The following is a 12,491-nucleotide window of genomic DNA, read 5'->3' as shown; positions in this document are numbered from 1 at the left end:
TTATTTATATAAATATATATATATATACATATTTATATAAATAAATATAAATATGTATATATATATATATATATATATATATAAAATAAACTCTTGCAAACCATGAAAAAATAAAAATGACTGATGGGTTTGCTGGAATACTTGACACCAGTTTGTTCATTTGCACAAACATACAAGACTTCAGAATGTTTGCAGGATTTCATGTCTGCAAACAAAATAAGTCGATTCATTCATTTAATTTCTTTAATATTACTGTATTTAGCTCCTCACTGTCAGATCAAGGACAGTGTAGACGACGATGAAGATGAACAGCCTTGATCTGTCAAGATGAGACATTCATCACTATTTCCAGTTTATAAAGCACCAGTAGATACAAAGATTATTTTCAGAACAAGCGTCATCTTGATTGGAAAGCCTTTTACTATACAGATTGTAACGTTAAACAATAACAAAAAAAAAATAATACATAGTTTACAGTTTATTACCAAGATTTAGAAAACTTACAAACAAGTTCACAGCTTTAGGTCTTCAGGCACAAGCCAGTTTATAGAAGACAAGACTGGCCAACTGTAACTTCTGGAGAGATATGACAGGTGAGGAGAAGCAAACATCTTGGAAGTGAGTGGAGACTTGCACATTCTGAATTACATTCATTTCAACAAGTTAAAAACAATGACTGATGACCAAAATGATTGATTTGGTTTGCATATTGGGGACACTGCTTTAAAAGCAAACTTTTCCACCACACACACACACACACACACAGTCTTGGATGGTGAGATCACAAGCCAGCCAGCCACATCTTCTGAGTACTACTTATCACCACTCATGAGAGTTAACGTCACAGAAATACAATGATTTAGCCACAAGACACACATGTCTCCAATGTATGAAGTACATAAGTACATCCGTTGAGTTATAAAATAAGGTCACCTATTCCTCTGCAAATCCAGAATTATTTCAATATTCAGATTTGTAAAACAGGTAACTAGAAGTGGAAACACACTAGAAAAGATTTACTTCAGATACAAAGGCTGTATGAAATGTTACATTATCTTGAAGGGGCATCTCACTTGCTAATGCTAAAAAATAACTGCATAGGCTACTCATTGATTGGCATAACCCCGTCTACATCCTCCCAAGTCAAGAGTGCTACTGAGAATCAACAGTTAACCTCACATGAAGAGCTTTGGCCAGCTTCAGATTTCCGTGTTGGAACACAAACAATTAAAAGAGTGAGAAGATTTTACAATTTAAAGACAGTTACTAAGAATTCACTACATGTAAACAATACAAAGAGGTACACCCTCCACTTACATCTTTTCTTTTAAAACTTTTAACAAGTGTCTTTAAAAACATTATTTACATACTATATAAACAAGGTTTGGCACTTTTTCTGCAAGAGACAAGGAAAAAAGATACTACTGTATGCAGCAGACCATATTTTAGATGGTTAGATAGTTCACAGATCAGTGCGAGTGGCATGGAGCTCCAAAGAAATCAAAAACAATGTATTTTATTCCTAATATTTCTGGCAAGATAAAGTCTGATGTCTTAGTGCTACAACACTAACTAATACAAAAAAATCTTCTTCTAAAAAAGTGCTTTACGTTTAAACATGATGATTGTGTTTATCACAGTCATTATTTGAATCCTAGACTGATTCCACTGCATACATGGAAAATAAACCCTCAAAATGTGGCTGTGTAACAATATTTTAAACTTCAGGAAAAGCAGGAGTCATCTGATATTTCAGATGGAAAACGCAGGACAGAAATTTAAAATCCTGTAAAAAGGCATGTCTTGTTTAAGAAATAGTTCAGCCACTGCCTGCAAAAATCCTTATATAAAATGTCACATTTATTTAGAAAAGAACTCCAAATGAAAGAATTTGCAAAAAGCTGCTACGATTATCACTGTTCTGAGTTTTGGTGAAGTAGATTCTAAGTCCATTTTCTGCCTTTCAGTTTGTTACTTGTCCCTTAAAAAAGAAAAATACAGGAAATGATGAACGGTCCACACTCAAAATATTGTCATGGCTCATGTAACACTTTCTCATATCGTGTGTGGAAAAAAGAAGAAAAAAACCCCCCAGCAATGTGCGTCTCATTCTCAGGAGGCCACTGAGAACCTGATGTTGTAGACGTCGTCCTTCGTATTGCGACCTTGTGAAAGACGCAAAAAAAAACAGAGTTGGGGGTGTAGTGGGATCGCGCAGTAAAGGAGACACCCGCCTCCTTCATGCTACCTTCAGGGTGCTACCATAAGCCTGCTGCACGACCACCTGCACATTGTCCAGGATGAAGTCAAAAGCCATACTCCAAACAGACTCCACCGACTGCTGCATGAGCCTGCAGAGAGAAGGTCAAAAGGTCACATAAGGAATTATTGAAAGCAGAAAAAAAAAAAAAAATGGAGGGTTTTAACCGTTCAGTACCTTTTCATATATTTTATAATTAAATCCAACTTCTCCAGATCTTTATCCTCAATGAGATCAGTGCAGTATTTAACCACCTGCAGGATGTCCTCCTCCATTGGGTCTAACAAAAATGAAGAAGAGATTAAATATGCATTATGTGCATGAGGAAGCACTATGACGGCGCTGCTCTTCACCTGCGTACCTGTTATGGTGGTGACCCATTCCCGTAGAAGTGTTCTAATGTCCGTCAAGTCATAGGCTCCGGCCAACACTGGAGCAGGGCGAGGGATGAATTTGGCCCGAGGCTCTGGGATGTCTGGTTTTGAGATTGATGTCGAGGGACCATTTTCAGCCTGAGAAGGGAAAACTAAATGTGAGCTGGATAGATCACAACCTGCCATGAATTCTCTATCGTCACCGACCGCCACCATCTTTACGTATGAAACGGCTCATCGGCTCACCCGTAATATGTTCACTGCTTCCCGTGGTTTTATAGAGGGCGGTAGCGTTTTGCCTGGGCTGTTCGCCGCGTGGCGCCTCTTCAGAGGGGAAGGACCTTTTTTAACGGGGCTCGCCGCATTTTTTCTCTTGTAGCGCCGCTTCACTCGACCATTGACGACTCCGAGTCCTGACTGCTTGAGCTGCAACAGTGGATTCTTCTGATCCACTGCTGAGGAATCCAGAGGAAACACATAATGAATGTGCATGCTGACAACAGTAGAAAATAAAAGAAGCTAAAAGCGCTTTTTTTTTTTTAACAAAGTCCTTACATATTTTTTCCTGAGGCTGGACATTTGTTACGCGGTTGTAGGCCGACTTCAGCTCGGCCTGGAGCTCTTTGGGAAGGGCGGCGAATACGTCTGGATCAACCTGCAGTCAGAAAGCCCAGGGACTTAGTGACAATGAACGCCTAGTCACAACCAATGAAATCAGCTTCAGAGAAATGTGTAAAGATATGCAGAGGTTTGAAGAACAGCTCATGTTCTATCAATTAAAAAAGCATTGATATTTTTCAAATTTTTCTTCTGACACAATTTCATTGGCAAAAAGGCAAAATCAAAAAAAAAGGTTGCTTCCCTACCTGCGAGAAGTTTGGTAGCTCCAGTACAATTCCCAGACTGTCTGGCTGGTTTGGGATCTGTAGAAGCAACGTGCCAACAGGTGGAGCGTACAGGGTGGGAGGCCGAGGAGGGGAGGTGGGACGAGCCCTCAGAGAGGAGGGCTGTGCAAGAGGAGCAGAGGGCTGTGGACTGGGTGACTGATGGTTACTTGGTCTCCCATCACGACCACGATCACTCCACGACCGCTCCACTTGTTCTCTCAGCTCCACAGGCAACGCCTCCAACACAGAACGATCCACCTTGGAGATCACAAAGAAACACGGGAGGTTGAAAACAGTCAGCCGTTCAGCTCTTGCTTAAATCAATCGGACGTCTTCTTCAAGTCCTTACCTGTGAGGGGGAGGGGATCTCAATGCTGAAGTTGAGACGCGCTCGAGAATGTTTGGGAGTTTGGTTGCACGCCTGCTGGTCTCCGCTCGTTCCTGGGACCGGCTCGGGAGAGGACAGACGGCGTGACGAGGAGACCGATGACGGGCCTGTGGTTGAGGAAACATTCATGCATTATTGTCAGCAGCATCTGTGACATTGATCTTGAAAAACAACGATAGAAACTGAGACACGAAAGACTTTCACACAAACCTCTGTTGCTGGATCGCACACTTAACCCCCGGCCTTGCAACAGCTCTTTGATGGAGCGTGTCCCGGGGCCCGCGGAGTTCTGAGGGACAGAGGGGTGTCCGTCGAGAAGCTGAACCTGGATGCCGACTCCTCTCGTGTCCTGAACCTGCAACTTCATGGCATGGAACAGCTTGATGACTGCAGCGGCAATCAGCTGACCACTGTCAGTGGACTGAGCGAGCATCACAGTCCTAACAGAAAGGGAGACGGATGAAAATGAGTCTAAAGAGCGACATGGCGAGATGACATTATCAAGCATCTGGAACAGTCGCAGATGAAGATCCCTTTCTTACCTGGCTAGGTTATCACATATGCCATGACCACCGTATTTAGCCGACTCCAGTGGCGCTCCAACCTTACGAACCATGACCTTGAGGGTAACCCTGCGACCCCGCAGCCCCGCTTCTTGTAAACGCTTTTGCACCTCCATGGACAAGTTAGTCAGGAAAGACTCTGCCTCGTCAATCTAGTCAACATTATGTCGAGGGGGACAAGAGGGTTAGCGAGAGACGGGCGGAAAAAGCAAAGAAAGATGGAACTGAGGGGGAAAGGAAGTAGGTCGAACCCCAGTGAAGCGAATGTTGTAATTCATCTCGGCTGAGACGGACTTCCTTTCCTTCTCGTAGCGGACAGGCCGGTCATCCAGGCCTCTGCAGAAGCGGAACAGGGTTTGTCCGGTCCGGGGTCCAAACTTCTTCTGCAGCTGAGACAGAGACACCTGTTGGAGGTCCCCGCAGGACCTCACACCCGTAGCAGCGAGTTTTCTGCCCATAACAGGCCCAACACCTCGGAAAAAAGGAACGGACAGGCCATCACATATTTACCACAGGAAAGCCTGTAGACTGGAGCACATGAACAGCAGGTGGTGCTGTCGCTACCTGGTAAGCTGGTCACTGGCAGGTCCCTGATGAAATCATCCACTTCTTCAGACTTTAGGAGGTATTGCCCATCTGGCTTGGCCTTACGGGTGGCGAGCCGAGCCAACAGGATGTTGGACCCTGAACAGATGGTTTGTTAAATAGGAACGCTGTCTTGATGGATTTCACATAAGACAAACATGAACTCACCCATGCCCACTGAAGCACAGCATCCCGTTTTCTCCTTGATGTCCGCTCTGATCGCACTGGCCAGGTCTTCCGGGTTGATGCTCAACTCAGCGAGCAGAGTGGAACCGTCTATCAACACTTCATCACAGCTCAGAGCTTCGATATCATGGGTGTACCTGCAAAGAACAAATAAACGAGGTCCTTTTGCATGTAAAAAACGACAGGGAAATGAGTGAAACATTGACCAGGAAGTTATTCTCACCCTGCCAGAGTCTCATACATGGTGAGGGCCACCTCTTTATAGGCCTCAAAATCATATGGGACAGACTGCAGAGAGGGACACAGCTGTTTAGCTTTGCCAAAAAACATCCCGTTCCTCACACCCGCCTGCCTGTGAGAGACAACCGACTGCGATTAGTACAAAACACAGATCACATGTGTGCCGTTTGATATGAATCCCCATGGGTGTCTGTGTGTTTTTTTTCCTATCTTACCTGGCTTCATAACTGCAGGATGCAATCTCTGCCATTGAGAGAGTAGCGACATCCTGGTCCACTCCGTTAGCTGGGGAGTCAGGACTCTCTTGTGAAGGAGTTCTGTGTGGATCCTCAACTGCTCAGAGACAGACCGAGTCAGGCATGTGACAATAAACTAAGACAAGTGCAGGGAAATATAGGAGACAGGTCTGTGAAAATAAAAAGGTCCACATGCTCCATGACAAATGGTTTATAGACTGTATGAAGCTCTCACCAGGTTTAGGATGATTGTGTTTCCTCTGGTAGTACTGCTGCTCCAGCTGAGGTTGGGCCCCAGGCCTCAGGGGCACTCTGCCCTGTCCACGGCTGCTGGTCACAGCCACAGGCTTCCCTGCAAGACGACCATGAACGCATGAGACTAGTCCACACAGCAGGTGCCCGTCTTACATATGAACACGTTTCACAGACCGCATCATAGAAAGAAGAAAAAAAAAAGAAAGAAAAAAAAAAAGCATGCCTTACCTTTAAGCTCCGGTCTATGTCGGATCCCCACGGACACAAAGAAACAGTCCATGTCCACATGGAGGATACAAGACTTGAGGCACGCAGGTGCCGACGCGCCTGGCGGTACAAATAGATAAATACCAGATCGTCAGAGGAGACGTGAACACAACATCGAATGATGCCACCTGCATGCCCAGAAATCCAGTTTAACTGGAAGGGGCAACAAATGCAGAACAGGGGCGGAGATATTGTAAATATCTGAGCTCACGAGAGAGAAAATGTTGTACAACTTTTAGAACTTGAACCGGTTTTCTTATTTACAGTGATACGCCTCGTTTTTTTTTGTTGTTGAGCATTTAGCATTCATTGGCAGCGAAACAGTGGAGAGCCACAGGACACATGTTGAACATGAGAGGGGGGGCGGGGGACATGCAGCTATTGTCTGAATTTAAAACTGGGGAAAGTGACAGTTGCGTGGGACGAGTATTGGACCACTGAGCCACCATGACAACCAATTACAACCTTCTTTAATAAAAAGAAATTCAAGAAAATAAACACAGCCTGGATTTTACAGGGGAAAGCAACAGTGACCCGTCCTTTCTCACCTCGACTGCCTGTAGACTGATGGGACACATATTTCCTCAGTCGGTCTTTCCCGGGAAAAGAGTCGCCCGCCACTGCTTTCCGCTTGCCGTGCAGTTCATTGACATACTCGGAGAAGCCGGACCTCCACGTGGAGATCTGATGCAAACGCGAGTGGGAGTAGAACTCGGAGATCAAACCGCCTGTCCGAGACAGCAGCTGTGCCGAAGACTTCGACGGCGGCGACGGGGCTTTTTCGGCGGGAGGATCGGGTTTGGCCGTTACGTCGGTTGTGTTTAAAGAGGCAGGGTCCGATGAAAAGGCATTGTGGTGACTTCCGTTCAGTCGAATGGGAGTGTGTGAAAGGGGAGTCATGTCGGGATGCGGACTGTCTGGATGGGGTTGATGCAGCGGTTTTGGGAGCGGGTGGCTTTCTGCACCGGTGGCCTCGTGGTAGGCAGGCGGTGGAGGTTTGGCTCTCTGCTCGTGGGCTCCATGTGAATTGGATTGCTTCAGCGAGACAGGAGACGTGTCTGATTGCTTCGGAGGACTGTGAGGAAACTCATACGGGTCAGGTTTGGTCGGAAACTGTACTGGAGGACTTTGAGGTTTGTCATCTGGACTCTTGAGTCTGCATTGAGGCAGGTCCCTGTCAACAGAAGGTTCTTCAGTAACAGGGGACCGGTCCTCTGGCTTTAAGGCACCATTAACAAGGTGAGTGTGTCCATTTGTCAGATGCGCTTCCTTCACCACCTGCGGGAAAGGATCACCTTTGCCACACTCTTGCATTTCATTCATTTTTGAATGGCTGATCAATTCCAATGAGGTCTGAAGTAATCCGTTTCTGTGAGATGAAAAGATCATATAATAAAGAATGTAACACGATCCAATTGTGTGCACAAAACTCTAAAATCTCTCATTTAAAAAAGAAAAAGGTTTGCGTACTCACCTTTTTAAATCCACTTCCTTGTAGCCACTCCGGCCAGTGTTGCAAGAAGAGTTGTTCTGAGGTTGTGGTTGGCTAGCTCTCTGGTGCTGGAGGTTAGTATGAGGCGTTTGAAGAGTAGACTGTGGGGGCTTTGTGGGGCTTGGGTTAGGCAGCAGGCTTCTGTGTCTGGGATCTGCATCGAGGAAAGTTGATGGTAAGGGACTGGGCTGGGGGTTAATGAAGCGAACGGCAGAGCTTTGCTGGATGGGCTGAGGTTGGACGTTGCCTTGGTAAAGTGGACTGGCGTTAGGGATGGAGGTATTCTGGCAGCCGGACGAGGACTCCTCGTGCTCGAGTCCAGAGTGCTGAAGGCTTCGCTGTGGCAGATGAAGCTTTTGATGGACGCTCGGCTGAAGCAGAACATGGCTGGGTCCGGCAATCTCTGACGTCTGGCGCAGAGTCGTGCCAGGGAAGAGCGGGCCTTTCTGTTTCGTGTACAGCTGGTACTGTTGGTGAGGCAGGAGATGCCCAGCCGTGATACTGTTTCAAACAAATTACAAAGTCAACAGAGATTTTGCATGCCAATATTTTTTGCAATATAGAAGAATTAAATGAGCAAAGCATACTAAACACACCTGTCAGGGATCCACTGTGGCCGGATGATCTTTTCCCCTTTGAGCTCCTGAATTTTGTTGTTGGGCAAGTTATTGGCGATGATGTGGGTGGTCTTGGAGCGAGAGTAGTACACGTGGAAGTGGCCACCGTGCAGCATCATCAGTCTGCGCAGCTCGTCTGCACTTGGCTCTAAATCACAAAGAGGAAAACAATTTAAACGATAAACCCAAAAAATAAATCATAAAGTCATTTCGGAAGCCACACGACGCAAAAGTCAGACTTATAGATCTGCACAAAACATCACAAATCACAGGAAGCATATACACACACAAGTAAAAAATAGTGCCAGTTATCACATGAACCATGAACGGAAAGCAAGTGAAAGAAAAACATTTAATTAGCTTTGGATTCTTTGCTCTTTAGACCATTTTGATTTAGTTTTCTTCTGGTATTACCCAAATTATGAGGAGATCTTTATAACCATGAATATTAATATATTCTTAAAAGCATTACAAACTCATTAGTGCAGCATAATAAGGTTCTGTAGCTGAAGTTTCTCATACGGTGAATATGCATTTTTAAAAAAGGGTAAAATCACAAGCAAAGATATTCCTCTGGGACATTCTTGGAGAACATCTGCATTGGCCTTCTGTTCTTGCAACTGGTAAGGACGATGAAATTGCGAGGGGGAGAAGAGAGACAAGCCGGGGATATTATGTAAAAATATGGGGAGGTGCTGTTGCATTAGCGTTACCTGTGTATCCATTGACATAGATGGAAACTCCACTAAAAATGTTGGAGTATGAACTATCCTTCCGTTTCTCTCTGGGGGCGTCAAGTTTAAACTGCTCGTCCAGCTTCGACACTTTGGCAGCCATGTAGCCTCCCTACGAACAAGCAGAGCGTGGCGGAACAGTGAGAACATCGTTCACAACAAAGACAGCCTGAAATGGCATGTTGAAGTTCTGTGGTTTACATAACAACCGCCCAAAGAAAATATATACAAAGTCTTACTATGCTGATAGGAAGAGGCCTTCGGCTGTATTAGGGTGCAGGATCTATCCAAGCAACCACTACTTTAATTATATGTATAAATGATAGTACTGTGTGCATTTTCCTGTGAACTTTCCCAACCATGTATATGATATTTAACCAAAACAAGGGCACTTACATGTTGTGCAAATTAAAATAAAATAAAAAATATATATATATTTTTAAAGCTAATGTTTCTCTACAGTTACAGATATTAGAAATTATCTAAATGACTTACTGCCTGGCCTTGATGGTGATTGTACTGTGTATATGGGATGTTGTATGCATATATATATATCTGGCTGTATAAAGCTCTCACAGCAGTGTAGCCTTTACCTAATTAGACAGTGACTTGTGATCAGCTTAAGGCTCTTCGCTGGTATAATGAAATTGAAGTGAGGGGGGGGGGGGACACGGCTGTTAAATCCCAGTTTTACATGAACACTGTGAAGCTCACTCTGCACCAACCATGTGCATTTGATTTGATTTTGTATTCTTAAAAAAAAAAGGCAGCATTTAAAACTCCTCATTCAGCTGCCTGTTGACCTCCCTCCAGGCGACACTTCCTCCCAACAGTCATATTACCAACACACTCACCAGTTCAGCCCAACCGTTGTCCCCACTGGCACTGGCTCTCTTCTTTGCCCACCCATCTCGACTCATGCTGAGCCGCCTGAAAGCAGCACAGGAGAGAGAGAGAGAGAGAGAGAGAGAGAGAGAGAGAGAGAGAGAGAGAGAGAGAGAGAGAGAGAGAGAGAGAGAGAGAGAGAGAGAGAGAGAGAGAGAGAGATGCTCATCAATACCATCGTCGCGTCATACATGCAAAAAAAAACAAAACACGCTGCACTCAGTTTAGTGTTTGTTTGATTGCGCTATTTAAAAAAAAAAGGAGACAATGAGAAATGTTACACGACGTACACAAACAGCGTTTCGTGCACCGCGTTGCGTTGCAGGGTGACGACACTAAGCGGATAAAGGCGAGTCGGTCGTTTTAAGTACCAACTTATTTCCCCCCTCTCTCTCTCTCTCTCTCTAGGGGACAAAGTGGTGACAAGTCCCACTCACGGTGCGGTCAGTAACATCACCACCGTGGGAGGAGACCGTTAACTCGGTGTTGCGTTCGTGGTTTCACGCTGAGCGTCGGTGTCCAAGGGCATGCCCGGGCAGGGCTTCTTGCCTTGTGACAGGTAGGTTACGACAGAGCCCCATGTGGCACTGTGGCACATTTATTGGTCTCCTTCTTCGTGTAAGCTGTGTGTGTGTCAGTGTGTGTGTGTGTGTGGGGGGGCTAACAGTAAGTTAGCTTAGCCACGATTTGCTCGTTTCATGTCGCTGCGCCACGACCCGGGGAACTAACAGTGTGTCGACCCGAGCGGAGCACAAACACGAGTGTGTTTGGCTGCACAATGCTGGGTTTAAAAAAAAAAAAGGAGAAGGAAAAAAAAAAAAAAGGAAGCTAACGTCACCAAACAATGGGTCATGTAACCTTACGGGACTACGGAACTTCAGGCGTTAACCGCCGGGTGTAAACAAACAACGGAGAAGTCCCCGGCTTCATTTTTTTAAATGTTTACCTTTTCTTCTGTCAGACCGGGTTGTTCGCCTCAGACTTCTGCAGACAGGGACCAACACGAGCGTTGAGTGCGCACTGATTACCGAAAGCAGAGCGAAATGAAAAACCCTCCCGACAGCGAGCGTTAGCTCGACTCCTCAACCCGGACTCGGTTCCGAAGAGAACTCCTCTCGGTGGACTGAGATCCCCCTATTTGGTCTCGCTGCCGCGCCATGCCTCTTCCACATTTCTGCTGTCCCTCCCGGTCCTTTTGCTCTCCATTTCTGCCGCCTGAGCTCTTTGCTTTCCCTTTTCCACAGTGGGAGTCAAGGCGAGGAGATGGACTTAAGCAGTTCCGGTTATTCCTTTCAAAATAAAACATTTGACAAATGAATGGATGTTGGAAGTGTGGTTGCGGAGCAGGTTAACGTCACATTAGTGTGTTATTTTTGTCACGCCACACACAGATATACTAGTAGTCCAAAGTAAATGTATACATACATGCCTACTCAGTCTGCGGGGACTATACGTATTGAACGGGCACACAGCTCGCATACAGATAAGCAATAACGGGAAACGAGCTATGTAACTTAAATTCATTGTGATTATTTAAATTGTTTCAGTCACAAAAATGTCACAACAAAAAAAAATAACAACTTTTATTTCCAAAAACGAAAATACGCTCAACTTCCGGTGTTCGTGTAGCTTTTGAATAGCAGCTTAGTTGTATGCAACGCGGCCACTATGCGGGTACCCGAGAGCATGTCACCTGAATTGACTGTGTGAAATAGCCCTGAGCTTCGTACAGTTGTTAACCCACTCGCCACAGATATAAACACTCTCTGGGCTCGACATTATGAAACGAGCCGTTTGGTTCAAAGCGGTTATTGCTGCCTGACGGGTATAGTTCACCTTTTTTTTTTTTTTGAATATGCCCCCGTGGCTTAAATCAGGGGGGTTCACCAAGTGCCCACGCGGCCCGCTTTCCTGGGGCAGACAGTCCCAATAAAAAATAGACTACCGAGTCTGAGGTTTTCCCCGGTGTTTGTGCTGTCTGGCTCTGAGCACGGTTGTCCTCAGACGGCCCGACACACGAGCACACAACGGCCGTGACGCAGAGGCACGTGCGGATTGAACGGCGTCGAGCGGGTTTAAGGGCAGGCTCGTGCACACGGTGGTCCGCTAAGGCGAGCTCGCATTGAGGCGATACTAACTGTACAGTCTGGGGGAGGAAGCGTCTTTTCTTTTTTTCTCCTACGGTTTCTATGCATCTCCCAGTTTGCCAGCAGCTCTATAAATGAAGTGAAATAAGGTCACGCGCACACACACAAAAAAAGAAAGAGCAAAGTGTTTTTTTTTGTTATTTGATTTGGATAAATAGACACGTGATCTATCAGCCGTTATTGATCAAGTGAGGCACTAATAGGTTGTAAATACAACAACAACAAAAAAGCATTGATATACGTCAAATATAATTGACCTACTTAAATGTGCATAACAGTCCCCTTTCAAGTGATAGTGGAATAAAGCAGGTAATTATGGGATGTACATTCGGCTCGTTTGCAACAAATCCCATTGCACAGACTAAAACACACCAG

The 12,491-nt window shown here is 45.3% G+C and overlaps 1 protein-coding gene across 1 annotated transcript; it reads right to left on the bottom strand.

Annotated features, from left to right (window-relative positions):
* Positions 1-465: 465 nt before the first annotated feature.
* On the bottom strand, positions 466-11,219 carry rev1 (REV1 DNA directed polymerase). Its single transcript, XM_034561731.1, is given in 23 exon segments — positions 466-2,351; positions 2,438-2,540; positions 2,622-2,772; positions 2,881-3,089; positions 3,190-3,289; positions 3,501-3,779; positions 3,871-4,037; positions 4,040-4,106; positions 4,109-4,349; positions 4,452-4,624; positions 4,724-4,944; positions 5,037-5,156; positions 5,226-5,380; positions 5,467-5,595; positions 5,699-5,816; positions 5,955-6,071; positions 6,203-6,301; positions 6,790-7,610; positions 7,716-8,234; positions 8,330-8,498; positions 9,064-9,196; positions 9,939-10,014; positions 10,916-11,219. Coding segments are annotated over 22 exon segments (4,269 nt in total). The 5' UTR covers positions 10,005-10,014; positions 10,916-11,219; the 3' UTR covers positions 466-2,239.
* Between the last annotated feature and the right edge of the window lie 1,272 nt (positions 11,220-12,491).

The sequence above is a fragment of the Cyclopterus lumpus genome, chromosome 21 (genome assembly GCF_009769545.1).
Source record: "Cyclopterus lumpus isolate fCycLum1 chromosome 21, fCycLum1.pri, whole genome shotgun sequence".
NCBI lineage: Eukaryota > Metazoa > Chordata > Actinopteri > Perciformes > Cyclopteridae > Cyclopterus > Cyclopterus lumpus.
This window is presented reverse-complemented; position numbering and strand designations above follow the sequence as displayed.